The sequence below is a fragment of the Brienomyrus brachyistius genome, unplaced genomic scaffold (assembly GCF_023856365.1).
Source record: "Brienomyrus brachyistius isolate T26 unplaced genomic scaffold, BBRACH_0.4 scaffold117, whole genome shotgun sequence".
In the NCBI taxonomy this organism is placed as follows: domain Eukaryota; kingdom Metazoa; phylum Chordata; class Actinopteri; order Osteoglossiformes; family Mormyridae; genus Brienomyrus; species Brienomyrus brachyistius.
In genome coordinates, this window is record NW_026042392.1 from 145606 (window position 1) to 171386 (window position 25781).

Genomic DNA, 25781 nt, shown 5'->3' on the forward strand with positions numbered 1-25781 from the left:
CAATGTCCCCTAGCCACTGTTTCCTGTCAGCACATGTAAGAGGGTTACAAACTGCTGCACAGTGGAAATCCGTCAAGATGGGAACTGGGAGGCCCAAGGTGACGAATCAGACACGAGCATTCACGCCGCCCTTTGTGGCTACTAGTGTGACAAACTGGCCCCCAGTGAACACAAGGAACATTATCAAACGCATCCTGTACAAGATAATGTGTCATGCATCTTTATAATGTATAGGAATTAGTTTGTGTCCAGAGAAGACCGATGTATCTCAGCTGGAATGACTGCAACTGGCGTGTCCAGCATGTAGATTATCTGCTTGATCTTCTCTTGAAGTTCATACGGAAGCCAAGGAGCTACCAGATTACCCCAGTCTACTGTAAAACATGCTTCCCAAATACTTTAATGGATTCAAAACATCAGCAGCTCTTGGAATGATAACAAAGCTTGAGTTGATTTTTATAGCAATATCACACAATGCCTGATACTTAAAGTGTGCCATCTCTCCATTTTCCTTCCATTTTCTGCACTCACTCTTTGCATCTCATTACTCAAAAAAAGAGCAACATATTCAGACCTTTCACCCAGCTCTCAGTCAGAAAATCCCAGCTCTTTTCATAATGGGAAAGAAAAATTCACGAAGATCCCGTCGACAAATCATTCAGCTTCCGGAAAGCACCCCACAGACGCAGCTGTATTTCAGTAGATCTGACCTTTGTAGTCAGAGTCACACATTACCAAAGTGCTCAAAGGATGTTTGCGACTTCCCAGGAACAGAAAGCTAATTCATTTGAAGTGCGGAGGAAATTAAACCAGTTCAAGTAACATGAAGACAGGAGAGATTATGCAACAATAATAAACATGGGAAGGCTAGTTTTCTACAGAAGGTCAGGAACAGGAAGACGGCTCATCTCTGTCACACAGCCATCAAAAACTAACCGCTTCAACTTCACTATTTAGGCTTCAAGGAGTCCAGCAGCTGTGGTGTCACAAATTGGAGAGACGCTTACTTTATTGGCAGAAGTCCTAAGACAGGATGTCCCTCCTTTTGTTCTCTACAAGCAAACAAAACTATGAAAACTGCATAAAAAAACTTCCAGGTCCAGAGTTTTGCTGTGTGATGAAAGGCTGTTAAAATAGCACATGATAACACCTGGAGTTAGAGGGAATTTCAAAGCGGGCGCAAGCTCGACACGTAAAGTGGCTTTGATATCCCCATAAACGTCTCGATGCCTAGATCTGACGCTGCTTTGAAGGGGGGGGGGGGGATCAATATTATCCACCGTGGCCTGCCCGCCTTGATGCCAGGACAATTCTCACGGGAAGCTGCATCTGAAGTAAATTACCAAGCGTCTGAATCCCATCCTGCACCTGTGAATTACCCTCCTCCTGGGTCACTGCAGGCCTGCGAAAGAATATTTCTACAGATTCACTCAACAGATTAATTGGCCCTGAAGATGTAAGCACACTGTGCCATTTATCAGTTCTTTCACGTGGAAACAGAATATAAGAACCACTGGAAAGAAAGAAAAAACTATTATAAATGAATTGTAGTGGCACCCGACTATTTATATTCTAGAACATCCAATCAGGGACAGGAGTGCTGTCACACGGACGCTGGGAAGGACTGGCTGCTGTAGCCTTGAATGGATGCTCCAGTTGCCCCTCTCCATGAAATCTGCATGGAGGCGTCAAACACAGTATGGTTGTTTTAAATGAAAGCGTTGCCCTGAGCAACAGCAAATAAGCAACAGCATTGTGTGTTTACGCTGCCATTACAGGTAAAAGGCTCGTTCCAATCCAAGCGGTCAGCGTAGGACCATTTTATTTGCCCGCAAATGTGGCAGCATCTTCAGAAAGACCAAGTGCATATGCACAATCACTCATATTAATCAGCAAATGCTTACTGAAGTATAAAAATAATCACAGGCTTTCCTGTTCAACCCCGTCCCAAGAAATTACCCCCGCATTACATTTTTCCACTAAATTAAATTTTTCATCTTATCTGTCAGAAGTCATTACACCTCTTGAAATCACAATGAAGGCTCACATACGGCAAAATGAATCATGCAAAACATTCAAATGAAGCAGTTCTGGGCGAGCACAGGCGGTAGTCTATCAGTAAATTAATGTCATCCATCCAGGGACAGGAATAACTGAATGCAGGATTTACTTGTGTCCCCCCCCCACACACACACATACACACCAACGCTGGACACCTGAGGACTATAATGTTTGCAATTCAAGGAACTGTAATAAGCTGGACAGCTGGTACCGGCACAAGCTGTCAGAGAGCGATAAAATTTTTCCTCACTTCGATTTTTTTTCCCCCAAGCATTACTTACGCCCGGCAATAGGAGAAACTGTCATCTGCCATTTGAAAAGGACACACACAAAAACACATACATTTTAAATACAAACAAACAAGTATTTAAGCCTCTTTTGTTTAGCTGTGCTATCCGTTTCACCACAAACTGTTAAACGCATTTTAAAGATCTGCTGTGCCTGGTTTTTGTGTATTTTATTCAAACAGTATTTCTGAAAATGTGTGCATTTTGTTATATTTAAACAGTATTTTGTCACGAACAAAAATATTTTTAAAATATTACCTCGCAATGCACAGGTAATGGACACAGATGAAATATTTAAGTTATATAAGTCCTCAGGTAATGTAGTCAGACCATCAAAGTGAAATCCACAAGACATTTATTTCATTTGACTGGTGAGACAAATTCTACAGGAAAAATAAGCAAAACTCTTGAAGCAAGCAAACATCAAACAAAAGATGCAGCCTCAGTTTTGGCGTTAGCGAGGTTCGGCGCAGATGATAAATGGTGTTGCTCTGTCGTCCTGACAGGCAAGAGAAACAGCAGCACGTTGAGATTCACTTCTCTCCCAACTTTCTCTCACATCTAAAAAGGAGATGGGCCAAGCCCTGGAGATCCTACTTTAAACACTTTCTCCACTCTTCACCAACTTCTGTGACACACCAAGCATGCTTTCCACAATTCTGCTTGAATTTAGGTGTTAACTTAGTCCAAGGGTCACCAGGTGCAACCAGCAAAGAACCTCAGAGCATGTTAGTCATCACCCGAGGTTTTTGAAACTTGAATTTGTCAGCGATGGTTATGATGAGCTGCTGCATTTGACTGAGCCAGGATTAAATTGTGTATTCAATTAAGCAACCAACAACTCAGGCATATCAAATCCAACATGCTGATATAATGGAATTGCTGTGCTCAGATTCTTGCCAGATGTTACCATTAATACGACAGAGTTTACTCCCTCACCGCTCGATCGAGGTGAATCATGCAAGTAAACCCCCAGAAAATATGACCAAAGACTCGCTCTGTTCCCCACTGGCTTCTCTCCCAAGAGGTTGCATAACTATATGATGACTGAACAGCCAACGTTTACAATCTCGTTACACATGAGGGCTCATTAGCTTACTCATGACCACACGTTTACAGGCCACACGTGGTCACCTAAAGTGTAATTTGTTCATGTCTTTAATAGCCAATTGTACACGTGGGATTTTCTGGAGTCCCCTATGAAGTCTCTGCCACACAAAGATGACCATTTCTCAGGAAATATTTCTGAAAATAATAAAAGATTATTCCTTATGTAACACATATAAATAAATCTCTGCAATCCCTCACCATATTTCATTTCTGCTCCCAGTCTCTCGGGACATCTTGGAAAGTGATGACTACAATTTGCTAACTGCTGTAACTTCGCTGCTGACAGATCGCTGATTTCACATATTCCCTCTTTTTAACCCAACAGAAATTATAAATGGAAAAAAAACAGCATTAGACGACTTAGATCTCAAGCATTTCGGCAAAGATATAAGGTTCTCTGTTTTGAGTTTCTATCAGGATGGTGTTCTGCAGGCTTTGATTCGACGGGGGAGACAGGCGGATGCTGTGCACGCTGCTGTTTGTCCCCAAACACATTTACGCTATATGGGTTTATGTCACCACTGCCGGGCCAAGGCAGGCAGACGGGCCCAGACGTTCCATCTCAATCCGGCACACCTGCCGCCCTCCCCTCCTTTCTCTCCCACAATGTGCCAAAGGAACAGAGGAGGGGGGGGAAATATCATTCATGCAGCACGTGGCAAAGAGAATATCAGCACAGCCACTCTTAAGTACAGTTATATCCATAATTTCACTCAATTATTTAAGATCGCTGAATCGCAGGCAGTGGGTATACATGCAAATCACAGCCTCATACAGGGGCGCATAATGGCAGAGCTCACTTCATTGCGTTTTTACTGTAATGCCTTCCTGTAGTTTACATGCCACAGCCACACCTCCCTCGACAAACCCTGTGAAGACGGAAAAAAACAGAAATCAACATAAGTAAAGATTTCGTTCTTTTTTTTTGTTTTGTTTCGCTATTGAAATCTAAGAAATCTTTTTTTTTCCACAGTTCTTCCTTGCACTCAAAGCACACTGATGCACAGCATCTCCTTGTGATATTTTTAAAGCCTTTAAGGCAGAGAACATAACAAGTTACCTTGGATGAATTCCTTCTGGGGAATACAGAGCTCAGGAAGGACGATGGGGGTTTACGAGAGGTACATGCTAATGTTTCTCATTGACCAAAAGAACAAAGGTGTATTTCTATTGCTATAATAAGAATTAAACTGATTAATAGTATATTATATAGATATACTTAAATGACTTTGAAATCAGAGCATATTGTTCCTGGAATACTGGTAAATCTACTACTTTATCCAGCTTCAAGCTGTTTATTTGACACATTTCTTTTGCAAACACAAACCAGCAGCTCGGTTCCTATGACTGGTCTTGTAGTAAGGGGCTGAATTAACTGGCTGACCCACTGGGGATCACGCCGGCGACCTAATCAGAGGCCCGGCCCAGCAGATTCAATCAAGATTCTTGTTCTCGGTCCGCTGCCTGGGGTTAGCCTGAGCGTGTCCTTGGAAATGGCGAAGCCTATTTATTTAATGTTGCAAAAACTGCATTTTTTTTTTCCTGGGGAAAAAGATCTCGACTAAAGCGCAGCCCACAGCCTGGTAAATCGAGATGTTTTGCATAGTTCTGTGCTCAGGGCTTGATTAACAATACGCCAGTGACTTGGCCTCTCTCCCTCATTATTCACAGCGTTTACAGCGTTTGTTCGTGTTAATAAGCCCCTTCCGCACGCCGCGCGCTGCTTGCTAATCAAGGCTGTGATAAACTGCGGCTTCGTGGGCGATCCGTCAGCGCCGCTTAAGCAGAGCCGTCACCGGAACGCGACTCTGCGGGGCAGGTGACGCCGGGTCTGCTCTCACTTCCGAGTCACCTTCAGAGCTGCTCCAGTTGTCATCTGGAAAGGTTGCCGTTGCTCTCTTTAACTTCATAAATCAACATTTTAATGGCGGGTTAAGTATCTTGGCTCAAAGCTACAGCCGCAGCAACCCCGCGAGAGCATTCAACCTGAAACTTTTTGGACACCATCCTTTAACCACCTACGAGTAGCAGCTCAGACGGAAGGTTTGACTAGCAAGTCAGATGTTTTACCCAAAACCCCCACCCACCCTCTCAGTAGCTGGAACCCAAGAAGGTATTGAGGCGCGGAGGTAGTCAGCTGGGGGGTCAAGCAGTGGACCTGAGCTGCACACATTAGGGTGGCTGAGAGCTGGCCCCCGACCGCCCCCAACCCCCCCAGCCACTACTCCACAGTCTGCTGTGTTCTGATAAGACCTCCAGACCTGAAAGCTTTCATCGCCCCTGCTTTCCAAAACACCTCCAGCCAGCAAATTTCATAGATATACAGATTTCTCCCAGTTCAGGGACTGTTTGATCTGTGCTGCTTGTAAGCAGCCATTCCACGGAGGGCGAATCCCATCTAGCATGCCTTTTTTGCCCTGGGGTCAAGCTACACAAGCCACACTGATGCCAAGACGGAGGCCAAACGCTGAGGATTGCAAAGCCTGCAGCCCCTGCAGGGTAAATCGCCTGGTCGCAAAACAGGTCTCGCTCCATTTCAAGGGAAATCGGCTTGAAGCTTAAGGTGTTCTGCTGAAGAGCACATTTATTTGCACGCCTTCAGTAAACATGATGTTCTGCTATTCGTTCACTGTTAGCTTATTGTTTTATACAATTTGGAGCAGTTATGCACTCTGGCTTTCTATACATTAGCCTAATTAATTAGGCAGGCAAATGCATCAAGCGCTGCCTGCACTCCCGCCATGATCAGGCAGTTATTTTGCAGCCGTTTTTTCCACCCCTATATCTTACAGATCACTGTCTTCCCAGCACTGTACAATCCCTTTGATCGGCCACTGGGGCTGACATCACTACATTTATACAGTTCAACAGCTCAAACTGCTCGGCCCAGTGGACGTGGCGTTGCTTAGTGTCAGATCAAGTAATGTGTTCTGGCTCTCCGCCTCCCTCCTTTACAGCTTGCCCAGAATGATCGATGCACAATCCTGGACAGCTGAATGACTCCTACAATTGCAGGGAGAACAGACACACTCTGCCATCAACAGGAGGTTAAACTCAATAAAAAAATAAAAAAAAAACACACCTGCTGTTCAATGTCAAGAAAGATTTGGTCAAAGCGATCAGCAAAAGCCCAGTCTGTCTTCTGGACTCACCCTCAACAGGCAGCGCGGCACCGGGCCGGTTCAGCGCACATTTTATACGAATTTTCTTGTTTTTCCTGAGCATGTTTTTTTAGAAACACGGCCAACACACACCACAGTCACACACTCTGTCAAGAAACCTCACACTGACAACAACTGTTGTTTTTGGGCCGGGTAACGGGTGTAAGAAGTGGTGAGAAGAAGATTTAGGCATATTAAGATGACGACTTGGAAAGAAAGGGGTTATATTTAATTAATTTCAGATTTTCTTTCTGCATAAAGAAATATTTTCCAACCTTTCTGGCAATTGATGATGAGATGCATTACTTTTGCATCTAAAACAGCATTGAAAAAACCCCTAAATGCTACAGTATAGAATTATGACTGGCCAAAAATGACAATAAACCACATTAAAACGTATTACATTTCCGTGCAAATTAAAGTGACAATGGCACAGGCCTAAATGTTTCTCTGTGATTCGTATTACAATTGTCTCAAAACTGGCAACGGGCAGAACACAAACGTTTGAAATGCTACTGTCGTGGGTTAGTTCGAATGGCAAAGATATCACACATACCTCGGCTTCTGGTTATTTGCTCAGTTAAAACATATAATAAATTTCTTTAAGATATGCGTGTGGTTTTGGTTTTGAACTCACCTCATCTCGAATGAGACATCACGCTGTATATTGTAGCTGCACTGTCATAAAAAGAACCAATTTGTACCTTTGAGGGTACAATTACTCATCACTGGGGCTCTATCCTGATTGGTCTACCAGGTGAACCCTAAAGGTAAAAGTACCTTTTAAGGTATAGAAATGGACTCTGAGGAACAGTTTTGTACCATTGGGGGTACATTAATGATGTTTGTACCTTGGGGAACAAAACTGTACCCTTTTTTCTGACAGTGTGGAAAGACATTGAAACAGAATTTCCTAAAACTCTTCTAACCGGAGCATAAACATTCTGTAGGGTGTACGTCTTTTGGCATGGTTTGTTCAACCCATTATAGATACCGACAGACCTGTGAGATTCCTGGGGTCCAGCAAAGCACCGTAGGTCATTTTGTCTGACATGTCTGGCCCTCCTACATCATTGGATCCTTTCGCCACAGTCGTAGTTAGGATTTAATACCAAGGACCTACTGTTTCCCCAAACACAAAGATTCTAGTGTTTGGTGACCATTAAATTCACAGTTTTAGATTGCCCAGTGGGCATGTTGTTTGATTCCTGTAATTACACGGTCGACTCGGTTAAGGAAACGGCACGTAATTTTCACCAGCATGTTCAAGAAAAACGACGGGGAGGATAGTGGTAGCACCCATGTTAGTTACATTTATGAGACCATACTAATTTACCTTTTTTAAATGGGCCAGCAAAGAAAATGTAAGTGTACTAACTGCATTCTGCGTAAGTCCCTAGACATGCATGCCAAACTCTCCTGGTATGCAGTGGACAATCCACATGCGCCCAGGCACTGTGCAGCCCGTCACATGAGACTACTGCGGTTCTTATCCGCAGCTTGCACAAGCCAGTAATAGCGCAGCCTTAATGTGTGGGTGCCGTTGGCAGTGAAAATGCCATCGAGCTGCCAGTTGTTGTTAGCATTCTTGTCTAATATAACCATAAAGTTGGCTGCATATTTATACCTAACATATGTCTCGTGTTATACACGCCATGACGCTTCAGCAATCCAAGCGTCACTCATCAGTTCTAATATAAACAGAAAATCTGTGACATTATTTTATTTCCTAGGCACTGGATTTTATAGGAGTATAATTCCTCATCATAATTTCACAGCTGGGAGTTTTTATTTATGTAAATTAGCCAACGTACTCCTGCGAACCATCTAGCCACACGGTCGCACGCTGAGTTGTACTACACCACCTGTTGGTCGACATCATGCTATTGCCTCATCGCTCTTTCCCTCATTGTGATGTGGTGTTTAATCTGTTTTCCCCATAAACTGACTTTAATTATACGACATCATTTGTAAATGGAACAGACACACTCCCAGGGAACCCTCGGGACCGCTAACCAACTTAAATATTCAATTAGCCAATTGAATAACAGCAAAGCTCCCGCACAGGGGCTTGGCCAATCAGATCCAACAGGCATAAGAGCACTTAGTAAATGGTCTCAGCGTGGGAGTCGGTGTACATAACAAAGCCCTGGATTTGCGACTGAATAACATTACAGATCTGAATCCCTTGCGGAAGGACTACTCGTAGGCAAAGATCCTTAACCAGAGACGCATCAGTAAATAGCACGAGCAGAGAATACTTTGGAAGTTATACTGGATTAAATAAACAAATCGATAAATATAGAGAATAGGCATATCTGTACTGCCAGCCTGTGGGAAGATGGAAAGAGGAGAAGCCACTGTCACAAATAACAAGCCATGAGGCACTGTCCCATATAGCTAATATTTATTTGGCTTTTTAAAATCGGTTTCGTATTCCAAGAATAGTATTATATTCTGTAGAATAATATAACTGCTATCCGTCTTCATCCTTATCAGCTTTTCCCAAGCAGTGGCGATCCTTCATCCTAAGTCTCAAATTCGGCTATAATTCCGTTCTGCTTAATGTGTCTTTTATCAGTCTTCTCCCTCCAGCCGGCCGTTTCCGTGAACTGAGGCTCCACTGAGTCAGAGGATGACCGGCCTTGGAGCTCATGCCCGTCTGGATACCAAGAGGCACCAAACGCAAGCTGAGCTGGGCTGGGCTGAGCTGAGCTGGGCTGGGCTAAGCTGAGCTGAGCTGAGCTGAGCTGGGCTTGCTCGTGTTTCTCAGTTGCTCCTGGGTCCAGGCTCAGCTTTGGGCCCCTGGGTGGGGGGGGGGGGCACTCCCTGTCACAGCAGGACACCCAGGCTCCCAAATCAGGCTTGTCATTACTGCCATGACCGTTGGCTGTGTGGCGTTCAGTCGGCCCCCACTCACAGCCCCACCTCCCATTCTAAGGGACCGCAGCCCATTTTAGGATTGACATTAAAATATGAAGAATGCATGAAATATTTACATATAATTTCTGGGATTTGTTTTCTTTAAAACTCTTTTTAAAATATATTTTAATCATGTTTTTCCAGTGTAACATCAGATTTTCATGGTTAATTGCAGCATTTGCTTGGAATCTTTTTATCTTAAAACATGAACAGATGAACTGGAAAAATAAAAAATGATTTGTGTCTCTGTCTGTGTTCTATTGATGGTACATGCAGGTGTAGTGAAAGCTACAACAAAGGGACCTTATTGTTAATGGTGTGGTTGTTTTCATGCTGCATTAGTCACCATACAGTGTTTTCATTGTAACAGAAATAACAAATATTTATATGGATATAAATATTGCCCCTGTCAAGGCAGCAGTGAGGGGTGATTTGGGGGACGGGTATCATTTTGCATACGTCACAGAGATGATGCCGATGGCTGAGCTCGTGAAACACTGCGCTCCCTGAGTATCGGCCCCTTAGGATCCTCTGCAGTGAGTGCAGGCTGTACACCCGGGGACTCATAAGAGTTCGTCTCTGAGCTGCCTTCGCTCTTCCCGGTTCATCTATCGTGACTCGTTGAGGGACGTCTTGTCTGGCTAATAGAACAGCATAATAGAGCATGAAAGCAGCAAGACCCTGGAAGAGCCCTCTAGTGTCTCTGCTATGTAACCCCCAGTGTGTAACCCCCCAGTGTGTAACTCCCCAGTGTGTAACTCTGAAAGGCTAAATAAATATTCAAACAGACAAACAAACAAACAGACATATGATGATAGATACATACATACATACATACATACATACATACAAAAATACATACATACATAGATAATATATTGGCTAAGCAATGAAATGTTTATGATGATTTACCCCCTGCTTATCACTGCCTTATGAGAAGTTTTATCCTCAGATGAATTTCAATCACATTATGTGGCTGTAGCTTCATAGCAAGAAATGCAATTTTTAATGAAGTTTCGTAAAGAATATCTGCTGGATGTTGGATTGGGTTCTGAGGTGCCGCCTGAATTTTCAGTGCCGATGATAATGTAATAGGGTTCCAGCAAGTGGAAAATAGCTTTTTGATCACATGACAGGACTCATCCTATTCATTTGCTTTGGTTCTGTGCAAATGCCTTAGATATGAGCTCTAAATCATGAGATAGATGACAAAACAGGAATCTATGAGGCATCGATTGACCAGTGTTTATTACTGTATCCCTGTAAGATATTACTTTAGCCTTCCTAGCCTTTTCTACCCTGGAGAAATGGTTTCTTAATATTTATTAGGGATAATAAAGACTCAATTTCCTCATTTTCAGACAGGCAGGCTAATGAGTGGAAGTTTTCACATCAGACACAACTATCTGAGAGCAAAAAGGTGCTTGTTTGTCTAAACAGACTTTGCGTTGGTCTCACACAGCACCACATTTTTTCCTCGGTGTTTTAACAAAAACAGATTTTCTGAAAACAGAAAACCTAGAATAGAAAGCAAGGGTCGATCTGTCTCCCAGCTTCCATGAAGAATGATGTCCACCAAGAATCACACCACTTGGTATTTTTTTTCCCCAAAGAAAGAGGTTTTAAAATGGATTGAAATGGAAAACGCAGCTTTCGCGGCCGGCCATTGAGCCCCTTTGAGGAGCGTCGTCTTTCTTCCTGGAGAGTACGTACCCATCCCGAGCTGTTTGTTTTCCCCACAGCCTTGGTTCCCTTTCTCGGCAGCTCTCTCAGGACCCCCACCCCCCCCCCCCCCCCCCCCGCCCACCCAACGTTGCTCAACCACAGGCATGCGACCACGTTCTCTTCCTACAGCCGCGAACCGTCGGAGGCCGACAGCAGTAGCACTGTTGTTAATGTTCTTCACGCCAACAAGTTAAAAAAATGAAGTGTATCAGAACAGCTCTCATTACATCCGGACTGCCTGCTGGTGGTAGCTGGCAAAATCCATCTGTATCTCAGAGTCACCTCCCTCTACTTTCCATCCCTGTCACATGACACAGAACACCAGCCCTGCTGCCTCCGTCCTCGAGTGGCCCAGAATATTGCAGGTTTTGCACCCAGAATTCCAGGAGCGGAGACTCACTCTAACCGTGTAGTGAGTAACACCGCCGATGATTCATTAGCTACGGTTGAGCTAAAACCGTTGTGACCTCCCGGCTTTTCCACGTCAACAGATATTTCTGATTCGGGTATGAAATAACCTGGCGGACTGCAGTAAACATCAATTTCCCCTACGACTGAACAGGGCCGTGCTGCTGCTGCCCATTCCATTTCCTGTTCTGTTTCGAGAAACACTGTGGAGAAGTGACTAAACAACCAGTGGTAAATATCTCAGCGGTAGAGCGAGGTGGGTGGAGGAAGTGTGGGTCTCAGCAGGCCGGAAACAAGGCCGGTAGGAAGATCCTTCAGGTGGGAGCGGTGGTCACGCATTATACGCTCGCTGACGGAGGTGTGGCCTGCTGACTGTTCATCCGACAGGCCAAGCAAAGCGGGAGCCAGGGGACGGATTAAAATAGAACAGAAATAAACAAACAAGCCGGACGCACGGCTGTCAGGCCCCATGAACCCGTGGGTGGACAGCAGCAGGGACAAAGAAGCTCGTAAGCTGTATAAACAGGGATTGCTGGAGCACCAAATAGCTGCACTAGACTGGGCAGTGCTCCCCCTTGACGGGACCACCTCATGTGGCGTTTAGGTGTCCGTCTTCGAACCCAGCACCGCTGGAGAGCAAAATATTCTGGAAATACATAGACAATGTAAGTTTGCACCTCACTATCATTGCCATTTGATGCGTTGTTACAGCTCACTTAAAATAATGGTAGATTTATCCAAAATAATAATACAAAGCACAAGCCCCCCCCTTTTGAGGCTGCAGGTCATTCTGAAGAAGGGCAAAAGGCTCCTTTGTGACCAAACAGGCAGCACGCACCCTGATTTCAATATAACTCAGCTGAAATAATGAAATCAATCAGTTGATCAATAAATTCTGGGGAAAATAATCAGGGAATTAATAATAGCTCGAAGTAATGAGGAAATGTCATGATGTTCCCAATTTTGGAAGTCACAGAGTGATACGGCCACTTGCTTATAGTAACATGGAGGGTGCTCGGCTAAAAATATTTTATTTTGACGATCACAGTTTTTTTTTTTTTCAGATTTCAGCCTATTTTGGACAACTTATGCATCACTACTGTGTCAGAATTTCAAACTGTCTTCAGTAATTCCAGGGCATGCTTGTGTTGTTCGGAGTTCTAAGCCCGATGAAACAAATCAAAACGGCAACAGGCACATTAAAAGAAACCAGCTGCGTATGAGTCTGAGTTCAAACGAAAGTAGACAAAGGTGTTTCGCTTCCCTTCGCAAGGATTCAGAGATTCGGGCGCCATGGCATCCATTCACACAGTCACGTAACTGATGTGCATTCACAGTCTATAGACTCATAAACCTCTCAACGTAGGCGAAGGTCTCAGAAAATAACACGGAGGTCTGTCTTTAGTCCAGAAGAAGCTGCCTGAGTTTCTGAACAGAGCAGGTTCTCCAGAGGATGGCCTTTTAGGGAATGTGCATCTGAGACGCTGTTGTCCTTGGATTCATTAAGAACCTCTCCGGTCTGGTTGAATTGTTCAAGGTTCAGTGTAGAATGCAAAATGCAAGGGGACGCCCCCAGGGGCATCACTGCATTGGGGGGGGGGGTCAAGCTGGCTCCCTTCATCTCACAAAGATGTCTCCTTGGTGCCCTCTAGTGTCGGGGGTGCCTAATCCAGTTCCGTATTGTCCACTTCTGTCCCGAGCATCTCTGGACCACCAACCTCAGGCCGAAGTTGGCTTCCTTGGACATCTCTACTTCCAGGCAGCGGCCCGTGTCCCGGCTAATGATGGGCCCGTTCTGTGCAAAGGAATTTAAAAGTCACACCACTGCTCAAATATCACTTGAATGACAGTTTTGAGCACAGTCACCACATAATGCCTTAAGCCCCAGGAGTGAGCAGGCAATCAATAGTGCATGGTTCCTGTACACCCAATGACCTTGACTTTCAAGGTCAGTGACAAAAGTGAAGCAATTACACACCACATGGGTCAAACACAGGTGGATGTAACTGGGCAGTAATACAGCTGCCGGGATTTCCATGTGACCTGGGTCTCACCTGTGTGAAGTCCCAAAACCTCTGGGACGGTCGTGTGACGTTGTCACACCGCTTTAACAAAGGCGTCCGGCCGCGGCCCTCATCCACGAGGCACTTGGTGTCCGGGAGGAAAGTGGTGGATCCCAGAGGACCCAGCTGCAGGAGACCCTGGGTGGAGTAGCGGGCAAGCTGGATATGTGGACATGTGAGCAAATGGTTAGGGGGCACACCACACATTGGGCATTCAACAATGACCTTCGTGCCTTTACATATTCACTACTCTCCTTGGACAGCATGCCGTCTCTGCTTGGACAATGTTACTCTGCTTGGACAGCGTGCTATCTCTGATGAAATAGTGCTACTCTGCTTGGACATTAATGACGTTGGGTAGGGTGTTCAACAGGAAAGCCCTTACCTGGGAGGACATGCCATGGCAAGGATAAAGGATAGCCTTGTTGTCATCTTCAGACCCTTGGTCCAGGCAATACCCACTGGCCTTGCTGTTACGCACCTAAGAAACCAAACAAAAATAATAACTAACTAGACAGTTACACAGATTTATAGATAAGTGGACAGAGTTGCAATTATATATATATATATATATATATATATATATATATATATATATATATATATTTGTATACAAGACTAGGAAAATGACCGTAATGGAAGACATATGAAACTGAGAGTTCAGAGCATATACAGTACAGTGGGGGTTTTCAGAGATATCAGTGCAATTAGAGAACACTAATGTATAACTAATTTATTCTGAAATGTAAGGCTCTGACGCTGTCAGAAGAACACTGTTGGCAGAAGGCTATTCCACACCTTGTTGTTTACTTGACGGGATTAAACAGGAATATCCATTAGGAAAAAAATGGCCAACTTAACCATACTGAGGAAAATCACACCAGTTCTTAAGCTTACTTTTTAATAATTCCCAAAGAAATATTACAGGATTGAAAATCACAATTTCTCTGTTTGGAAAGTGAGCACTTTTGTCCTGGTGTTATTCCCAGAGAAACATAAGATGGATGAAAGCCACATGCCTTCTCCATACCACCTCTTGTCAGAGAGTCAGACAAGAACACAGCAGGTTCCTTGTTCTAGAAACTACTGCGAGCAACCGATCTGCAGCATTTTCGTGTATCATTGCTCTTCTCTACAGCGTTTGTAGTCACTACTATACATGAGGAGGGGGAAAAAAACTCGCTTTGTAATTTGTCATCGTTGAGTGGTTGTCAGACTTGATTTAAGCCAGGGAAACGACATTTACATAACAAAAGAGAGAAGGAAAACTTAAAATGCAATCAGTCGTCTGCTTCTGTGCCTAGTCGGTGAAATTGATGTCAGTGGTTCTCCGCGCTGCTGCGCATTCTGGCTGTAAATTATAATCAAACGCTAATATTTTAAATTGTCCGAGTGATGCAATTTAAATGGAAAACGGAGGCGCACACTAGGGGGCTCGGGGGGGGAGTTGCATTTCTGGTGTGATTTAACCAGCCATTTATAGTGCTGTGGTTTAATCATGTTTGTGCCTTTTTCGCCTTTGTTTTGCAATCATATTACATTTTCTGCTGGAAATACGGCAGCAGAGAGCAGGGTTTCATCAGTGCATAAAAGGCCAATGGCGTTTTATTGCTTCTTTTTCCTTGGGCCAAAATTTTGCCTAATTCATCGTTCATGGTTTAGCAGCACCGGGAGACTCACCTCGCCGTAGGTGATGGTGTCATTGTAGATACGCATCTCAGGATAGACGTGCTCCAGATACCAGCGGAAACTCCGACAGCGGAGCTTCTTCCGCAGGGCCGCCCGGTCCGACACGTCGCCGAAATCGACTCCGGGGCTCTGCCGAGTTAAACGCACCACTCGCTTTTTTACGATCAGATAGGTAAAAAGGGCTATTTGACCTTATTTGTACAGATCCTTCTCTTAAAATGTGCTAATAGCTCAATTTCATACCGTTTAACTTTCCTCTAATAAGGCTCAGTGTTTTGCCAGGATACAACCATTCCATTAACAACCTATCAATACCAATGAAACAGCGGGGTGACAAACTCTGGTCTGCTTGCTTGAGTGAGATTTTTAATTTGAGGCAAGTCTGCACACTATACGTATGTAACAGTTTTATTACCTTGTAAATAATCTGCAAGGTTTTGCAAACTACCCCAATGCTTTTGATGTAGCTACAGTAATTTAAGTTTATAATGGAATAATATAGAGTTGCTCTAAGTTCCTTGCTTGAGCGTGAGAGTCTGACAACGTGAATGTCGCCAGATGTGTTAGTTAGCAACTCTGAAACAGTACGCTTTCTCTTCAAACATACTAGTCTTTCACAAACTCTGGAGAGTTCTAGAATTAAAATGAGGGTACAATCTGAAGGCTCCCACATAAACAGGACATAAATAGTCACGCATAAAGATCATTATTCAAACTTGATAAACACTGTTCATGTACAGAATTGTAGTCTCTTCTAAATCCTAAAACAATAAATCCTTGCTCCATTACTCTTTAAAAATAACCCAAAATCCAATTAAGCTAATGTTTCCCTTCTGATACACAGAAGTTCTGGCCATCTGAGTAGTTTTGTACAGAGGCATGCATTATCCTCACTATGAGGAGCTGTCAGTGTGTTCATGACTTCCTATAAAGCTGCTAAGCTACTGTATTCTACAGCTTCTAACCCATGTCTCATAGGATAAAAGTGAAACCGTTAATCGTGATGGTATGGGGGGGTGAGGAAGGTCAGTCTGCTGTGTGTCACTTACATTGATGGGGATGTTCCAGGCCATGTAGACGTGGGTCTTGAACTCATCCATCCAGACCTCCGCGGCCCGCAGGGCGTTCCGCTTGGCATAGTAGTCAATGTCATTGTTGTAGGGCTTCTTGGTACGCTCGATGTGCGCCACCCGGGCGCAAGGCAACACCTCCATGCTGCCCCCACACTGCCACACCTGCAAGACACAACCTGCACATGACTAACCTGAGACATCACAGGGAATATTTGTTCATGTACCAAACGTGTTTCTTAATGGCTTAGATTTTAGATTTTAATGACAAGATTTAAACATATGATTTGCACAAGCTTGTTTTAGAACAGTCCATAATTTTGTAGTATTTGGTGATATTCGTGGATGGATGAATGATGGATGGATGGATGGATGGATGGATGGATGGATGAATGGATGGATGGATGATGGATGGATGCACGATGGATGGATGCATGATGGATGAATGATGGATGGATGGATGCATGATGGATGAATGATGGATGGATGGATGGATGATGGATGGATGGATGGCCCTTCCATGACCCAGTACCTCTTTAGTTTCTTTAGTTGCCACCCAACACTAACCCCAAGTCTGCTGCTCTCCTGTTTACACCCAGCGCTTTGGTTAAATGCTTCTCCACACCTGTGATCAAATAAAGTCCCCAGGCTTTACTTCCTCCCATCCTTGTGTCTGTTCACCATCCCCCTGGGGATAAATCTTACAGTGGGTTTAATTAAAAAATAAAAAATAATAAAGTAAGATAAGAAAGCTCAGGCCACGTGATTCATGCATCTCTGGACGGCCCCCAGCTCTGACTCAGAGCCAGGCCGGATTTTAAACTAAATTTACAGACACATGAAATCTCCAGAGTGTACACAGCTAATCTGCATTTTTAATTGGTCTGTTTTCACACGAAGGGGTATGGTAAGAGGAAAGTACATACTCAATCATCAAGGGAATCTGCCTCTTAATGAACCACGTTGACTAAAAATATACAGTAAATGCACAATTTAATATTCCACTATTGAAAAGCAGCAAATAACCCATTCTGTCCCTGGCTTTAACTGAACAAACAGCCAGCAAATGCACTCATATATGGGTCCCATTAGAGACGCAGGACATTCTACCAACCGCCAGAATCATTTAAGGCCACCTGGCACGTGTGTGAACTCATGGGAGCTTTACTTACACAATGTTCTGAAGGCAGAACGAAAAATGATTGGTTCAGAACAGGGGAGTTTTTAGCTGCTGAAAAGATCAGGGGCTACGTCAAGTTTACCATGGGCTTCACTTTTTTTTAAGAAAGATTGGCATAGGGGCTGAAATACTCGGGGAAATAGCCTCGAGTGATCGGACCTAATGACGCCCATAACTCAAAGAGACAACCAATCAAATTGTAGAGGAGGTGGGACCAAGCAACTGGATGAGATGGGAAAAAGACATCTGATTGGCTGGTCCTGTCTCTTCTAGTTGCTTGGATTTCTAGTTGCTGCCTCCTCTACCATCTCATTGGTTGTCAGCAGAGTTGATTGTAAAAACACTTAGAGTAAGGAGCTCAGTTAACGCCTGTGAGTCCAGGCTAGCATTTGATTAGCAGCCTCACCTAGGGGCTTGGGTCCTAGTTTCACAGGAAAAACTCCCCCAAGATACCCCAAGTGATACTGGGTCTACTTAAGTCCATGGTTTGCTCTTATGTCAGTTGCATACGGATATGGTAATCCTAAACTCTAAGGTCAGACTAATCAAAGGTCAGACTAACAAAATGGAAAGTCTTAGATACTGGTTTAATCACAGCTGATCAATGGTCAGGGACAACTTTATTTATGCCACGTTCCCGCGAGGATAGCATCAGCATCAACAACAACGGTAATCAAAAGAGCATTTATCTGTATGCCAAATTACTGCAAGCCGAGGTTCTATTAAATTAAAAATTCATACATTTAAATACACGGGAGACACGGCAATGCAATAAAAACGCTGCCCCCTGGGTCTTCCGGGAGCAGCATGCCAAATTAGAAACTTCATTACCCCACTAATACATTTTGATCAGATGTTTTTCTTATGGTTTATAATGTCGCTGCGCCGTGACGCACAGGCAGCACCGTGCCTTAAAGTCGCTCATTCCGGGAGCCGAAGAGCAGTGGGATTCTTCCGGCCCGGCCAGGCCGGCTCGCCATGACTAATTGCGCTTGGTCCGAGCAGACGAGAGCTTAAATTAGAACGACGGGATGAGCCGCAGTCTGATTCTCAGGCGAGGCGAATGGTGACAGCAGCAGAATGTGAGATTTACACAAAGCGCCCGTTTGTCTGTGTCTCGGGTGCCGGCTGCCTGACTCGCAGTATGACTCCAGAATCATGTTCTTATCTGATCCCCAGGTGGAATCGCATGTGGAGATGCAATCTCTCAGCATTTAAAACGGGAGCTGTATCAGCGGCTCTCCGACTGCTCGCCCCTTCCTTCTTTGCCTGCTTTGTCCACCGTTTGGGTTCCGAGGAGGCCAGATTGTCCTCAAGATGACTGATTTCCTTGGTCACCTTCAAACATCCCCCATTTATCTATTACGGAAACGCAGGTTTCCTTCAGTATGCTACAGACACAACACTTGTTTGACTGGGTTCAGTCCCACGGGGAAGGTTCAGTGTTAAACCAGAGCTCTTGGAATCAGCCCCCCCCTTGTTAAGAGTCTCTCCTTCCTCTCCCCGTCTGGCCTGCGGCTGTCGTGTCCCAGTAATGGCTGACTGGTTGCCTTTGTGACGGCTGTCTTGTTGTTCACCTTGAACGCATCCCTCCCACGGCTACGGCTTTCAGGGACAGACAGACGCTATAAACACCGGTGTGGATTTAGGCTGTCCACGCGGCAGAGAACAATGCAGAAGACAACCGGTTTTAAACACGACTATCTGTAGTAAAAGTAAATGTGAAAAAAGAAAATTGAACGAAGGTGGAAAGTTTCAGAATTTCCGTGACCTTTCCTAGAAATGGCAGAGAGGAGCGCGACTGTGACTCGACGGAACAATGGATGGCAGAGGGTCAGTGACCACGGCTGACTGCCACTCCATCGAGCTCCGTCTGATGGTCTGACAGGATTCCTCATGAGATGGTGAATGAGAGGAAGCCAGAGGCTGGGAGTTCGAGCAAACTGAATTTTATTAGACGGAGCTCTGGAGAGGCAGAGAACCCGCTAGACAGTGAGTATTCTCTGAAGAGTCTGAAATTCAGCCTCCTCCATAATACAACTGAAGGAGGAAGGGGGACGATGTCATCCATTATCATTAGAGTGGGAATTGTTACAGGAATCTGGAACATGAGGGAAAACCTGCTTCTAGCCCATGAAGAGTGATAAAGTACTCCACTCCAGACACCCTCATCATGTGCAACTCGTATCCTTAACGAGACACTCAGACATTCAGATCAGCTGGCTGTTGGCCCTGTCAGAGGTCAGGGGAAAACCCAGCATCCTACAGTCATCACCCAAGCTCTGGGCCAACCATTCTATGAAGGAAGAGGACCTTCAGAATGGAAGGACATTCCCATGGAAACCTCATCAGCCAACCAGAGAGAGCCTCCAAACACAGACAACTCATTAAAGTATTGAAGCGTAGCCCACACCTTGGGTACACAAGGGAACACGTTTTAACAGCTCTAGTAGCACCTAACAACTGTAAAGCAATTTCATGGCTCTTTAGGTCTGGTTATCCACAGATATCATCGCTGTTATAATGTTTACACTGTTGCTGCCAACATCTTAATAAGCTCTGAATGGTTTGCTACAAATTAATGATCTAGATGCTTCATGTATTATAGGTTATAAGCTTCTTCAGTTGTACTTTTAATTATTTAATCAGAAACATGTGGATCATTAACATCAACTAATGCACTGCAGTTGAGCACCTGAAACAACAGGATAAATATTCACCACAGAATGAATGATTCATTTAATCATTTGCCAATTAAACTATTACATGGCATAAGTGAGTGACAGTATTGATTATAGTTGTACTTTTGTTTTGTGCCGTTATCTTACAGGCCAGTCAAGTTTCTCATCTGAATAAACAAATCCAGAGTCATAAATATCAGAACTGAAAGGTTCATTGTGCTTAATTAAGCAATTAATTCCCTTAAAACGGTAGTGGATTCATCTATATGTACCCACTTTACCTAGGTATAACCGCCCTGTTTTCCCACAAAACCTGCATATCCACGTACAGCCAATTTCCCCGTTATTTAACCATTGGTTCATCTTCGCATCTTAACTGTCCCCAGCGCACAGAAGATATAACTTCGCATTTAATATACTGACAGCGGGCGTAATGTGCGGTGATCGCCGGGATTAATCTCATAAACGCCGGCTGATCTCTCAGATAAGGCGTCCGCCCGGGACGGGACGGGACGCACTGAGCGACTGCTGCGGTAATTCCCGTGGAAAAGATGTAAATGCGATCAGCTAAGGTTAACGAGACGAGGAGAGTCTCCTTACCCTGCCTGTCACACGCAATGTGCTTCATCGGGGCTGGTGCTGAACCATTAATATAACAAATGATACTCCTGTAATGCTGTCGGCAATTCCAGTATCCCACTGTGATAACACGGTGTGAATCTGGGTGCAAAATCTTATCTATCAGCCTATCTTAATGTATTTCATTCAAGATTACGGTACTCTGTTGTTTTCTTCTTATTATTGCTTAATGAATGGAACAGAAAGCGTGGATATTTCCTTCACGTCGTGACGACTATGCAACAACTGACACCAAAACAAGATTTAATAAAGCCACAGCGTCCTTAACATCTTAAAGCGAGAGACCATCTCGTTGCTTAACATAACGGATTCAGCTGCCAGTTTAATAAAATGTATGGCAGAGAATTGACATTTCATGTATAAGGCAGCGAGAGGACTGCGCGAGGAGACTCTCCTAAGCTCATGTATATTGTCCTAAAAAAACGAATAGGTTATATTGCAATGAACAAAAAATAGGCATGAAAAAAGTAGATTGCTCTACATTGATAGGAAGTTTTCTAAAGTGCCCAAAGAAAATATTTTTAAAAACTCATCACTATTTTCTAGATATTTCTTCCAGCAATATTGGGCACGGAGTCAAAACTGGGACATTTCTGCTTCTTGTTCAAATATCAGAAGGGTGGATATAGTCCTTTCGGATGCCAGCGGAACATATGTCTGTATGCTCTGCCAGCTGGGAATTCATTCAAACTTTGCCCGTTTCACAGGACACGCGTAAGCAATGCCTTTTGGCTGAAATGCGGACATTCTCCTCCTCCTCCCATAAGGCACGGTGCAGACCGGCCACCTTCAGAAGGACGTCTGAAAGTCCGTCAAGCCTGCTGTCTGTATCATTCAGTAAATCCATGAAATTAATCTGCCCGGAAGCTGTTGGCATTCTGGAATACGGCACATTAGGCTAAAGAGACAGTGCTGTGTGTGCAAGCGAGTGTCTGTCTGGTGACTTCCAGTGTCCAGCTGGCTGCACAGTGCGTGGGATCGATAGTGCAGTTCAGGCCTTAAGTATTTTAACAGAGACACTTAATACATAGTTTTGACTTTGTAAACCATTAAAATGGATTTGAAATGACGGAATCGACATGTGCTTAAATTGCAAACTGTCTGCTTTAAGGCTCTGGACAGCAATATTTGGTGAACTGTGCAGGATGTATGCATATTTTAATACATAGCCCCCCCCCCCCCACAAACAGACAAAACTTTTGAAGAGCCCAAAAGTATTTGGACAAATTAATATTACCTCAAAGAAAATTGTCATATTTAATACTTGGTTGCAAATCCTTTGCAGTCAGTGACTGGCTGAAGTGTGGAACCCCAGACCCCCTGAATTCCCTCCCCAGTGACGCTCTGTCAGGACTATACTGCCGCCGTCTTCGGTTCCGGCGCATTCCGGCAGCCTTTTGCCTTTAGTCCTGTCTTCAGTGTGTCTTCCAGCCTTGTAATGACACTCCTCTGCTCCTCATGCTGAGTGACAACAGCAGCAGGTGTAAAATAAAAACACTCCACTTAGAACGATCTCCACACCTTCATCAGCTTGATTGTGTAAGAACTGATGAAGCAACAACACACACCTGGCCAAGGAGCAGCTCAAATGGGGGGGGGGGGGGGAGGCTATGTATTAAAACGGATATAATTCCTGAACAGTTCACCAAATATGGTTTTCTGAATAAAGCTGACAGGACGCATGTTAAGCACATACTGAGTGCTTCATTTCAGATTCACTGCGGTGGCGAAAGAAGTCACAATTATTTTCAAAATATTTGGAGTGCACTCTACATGTACACAACTTGGTGTGGCTTTCGTAAGCTTGGGATCTCATTATATTTTTATATTTCATATAACTATTTTTATTTATAGAAAAAGGCTATAATTATTTTGGTTTTGTAAAAAATGAAAATGAATCAATTACAAAAATTAATTTTTGACCCCACAACCCTGCTCAGGAGAAGTGGTTTTAAATGGATGGATGGATAAAACATTCAATCTTCTAGTCTAAGTTGCCGCTTTAAACATGCTGTATAACCCTTGGTTGTGATTCGATTCCCTTTTAATCCATCTGTCTCTTGTCCCCCATCTCCTTAATCCGTTCATCTTTCTGTGCGACCCTCAGCTAGGCTGACCGTCTCTTCTGCTCTTCACACACGTGCCTCTGCAGAAGTTTTCTACCCACAAACCAGATGTTTACTTTACCTGTCAAATAATACCGACGAGGCCTGAAAGGAGAATAATCCACTCTTGGCAGTCGGTGACCTTTTGTTTGTTCCCAGACATGTCTTGAGGCGTCCTGGCAATGCACCACCCCACGACCCTGACCAGGGCTTACGGATGAGCGCACCCTCCATCACTCAGCGCGCTGGCGGTTTAAAAGCATTCTCCTGTGGTCGCTCACCTCTCCCAAACACATGCTGTTAATCATCCCACCGGCGCGTTTGTCCGCGATCCAAGGCGCGCTGAAATTTCCGAGACCATTTCTGCTTGGCTCGGCTTTTTCTTTGTCCACAAACGTTTGAAGTTGGGGGATTTTCAGCAAAGATTCTGTCACCTGTTTCCTTGGCCGACTTTGAAAAGAAGCCAAATGTAATTAAATTTACAGAAAGTCATTCTATTTAATCTGCCTTCCCCACTAAAAAGGGGCTTGCAGGAATCAGGAGAATAATACAGGGCCTGTTAGTGTAAATCATCACACCCTGTCCTGCAATTAGCTTCTTCCTAGCATGCTCCAGAAGGCCATATGATCTTTCTCTCCAGCACTAAGATCTCAAAACAACACGATCCAGGCGTGGCCTCGATTTATTGACTTGTTCATCCATGTGTCGAGCCATTTTGCCAGGCAGAAGTGATGCGTCCTGCACCCAGAAGGTTTACCCTCGGTATCTCCTTGCTCTGATCACCACCGGGCTTTGACGGCAAATTCCAGACGCCTCTGCCAAGTAGATATTTATAAAATCATTCGGCATTTAAAGACAGTGACAACAAGAGTCCAGACTCTTCAGATATAAGTGGATACTCAAGGTCAGCGTGCATATCTGGGAGATGCTGTGGCGATGTTTACACCTTCCGGGAAAGCCTTTCCAATTAGCCGATTATTACTGCCAATCAGCATCTAAGACTCCCTTCATCCTGTTGTTTGGTCCTCACGCTGGATAAGCTTGCAGGATTACAGCGTCGACAGGCTCCCCCTGTCTTTCGACATCCCACCTGCTCTGAGTTAATGCCGGCTGATCCCCAGTTTAGCGGGAGGCTGCCGATAAAACGTCTCTCGAAGTTCCAGAGACTCGAGCCTTAACCCACTGAGGAGATAAAAAGAACGATAGGAATGTGTCCTAAATTACAGACGTAACTTCCAAAGTCAGAGAAATGGTAACCCAAAAGTGGCAAAACAGCTCTGATGTGCCTTGGCAGAGATCCTACATGCCTCCGCAATCCGGAGCGATGTCCCTATTCCACGAGAACCGGCACTTACTGTTGTGTTGACACTAGGGTGACCACCTGATCGATGTCAGGACGGACACTAAGAGGTACGACAGGGTTTGCAAAATCATTTCAACCATTTCTATTAAAAGGACCCGGATTTCACTTAAGCGCTGAGTTCTTGTTATGTGCTGATCGGTCAGTCTCCGATAATCATGCACGTGTCACTAATGTTGATGTGAAATGGCTGAATGAGTCTTGCAATCAAGGAAACAAACCAGTAAAAGTACAAGATGAACCAAACAATATAGCCTCTAATCTCTGAGTAGAGGAGCCTTTCAGTTTTAAGGTAGCTTGTAAAACCTGAAATAGCTTGTAGTGCCCCTCCTGACGTGGATTAGATGGTTACCCTCAGTGACACTGGTGGAATGTGATGTGGGTGGAGGCTCTGTTCCCCTACAATCCCAATGACTGTGACGTATCACTGACCGCGTTCTCATGCCCGTTAACCCATTTGGCGGCCTCCTGTGCACTACAGGTGGGGCACATTTTCTTCTGGAAGATTCCATTCCCATCAGGTTAAAGATTCTTCACCACAGTGTGGACTTTATTACTCATAATATCTTTGTGTGTATGGGCGTCCCCCTCACCCTCTATGAAGCTGAGTGGAACTAAAGCATGCTGGGAAAACGTGCTTGACACCGTAACTGGGCTGCCAGAGTGAAAGGCAGGCATTTAAGCCTGTAGGCCTGCTTCAGTCTGTACCACACACGTCTGCCAGATGACTCATCGGACCACATGACTTTAGTTCACGTCCCGTTTGACCTCTGTCTGTTTCCTTCCTAGCACTTTGCACATGAAAGTGTATTTTAAAATATAATAAGGAATTTATGTATAGGTATCTGACCATGATACTCCTGTGTGTTCAGTATACTGCCCTTGGCGGAACTTCAATGAATTGATTCCGAGCTGCTAGTCAGATCAGCTTATCTGGGACGGACATCAAAGCGTAAAGCTTCTCACTTTTGTCCTCAGCTGCCCAAAGACGATGGGATCTTTTCCCCAGACTTCCACACTATCGTCAGATGGCTACTGCTGGTTGAGAAGCATCTATCTGAGCAGTATTCTGCACTGGAGCTCTTACTACACCTGCCCCGGCAACCTCCTACCTCCCAAAGTAACCAGGAACTCTGCTGCTAAACATGTCAGCAAAATAAATACGGTCAATCGGTCATGACCCTAAGCATCTCGGGAAGCAAATTACTTAAGTAACCTGCGTGGAAGCACTTGTTCTAAATATTTCAATTGCCTGTATATATTAACCTTAACTTCAATATTTTACATCTGTATTACATATCTTGTGCATTAAGCAGGTAT

At 44.4% G+C, this 25781-nt stretch overlaps 1 protein-coding gene across 4 annotated transcripts in view; it reads right to left on the reverse strand.

Annotated features, from left to right (window-relative positions):
* Positions 1 to 12664: 12664 nt before the first annotated feature.
* Positions 12665 to 25781, reverse strand: part of LOC125727763 (polypeptide N-acetylgalactosaminyltransferase 9-like) — a 40783-nt gene continuing 27666 nt past the window's right edge. For all 4 annotated transcript variants that reach the window (XM_049004672.1, XM_049004675.1, XM_049004674.1 and 1 more), the window contains 5 exons: positions 16476 to 16661; positions 15418 to 15555; positions 14123 to 14218; positions 13729 to 13896; positions 12665 to 13469 (listed from right to left, as the gene is read on the reverse strand). In XM_049004672.1, coding sequence (XP_048860629.1) covers positions 13323 to 13469; positions 13729 to 13896; positions 14123 to 14218; positions 15418 to 15555; positions 16476 to 16661 — 735 coding nt within the window. In that variant the 3' untranslated portion in view covers positions 12665 to 13322. The remainder of the gene's footprint in view (positions 13470 to 13728; positions 13897 to 14122; positions 14219 to 15417; positions 15556 to 16475; positions 16662 to 25781) is intronic.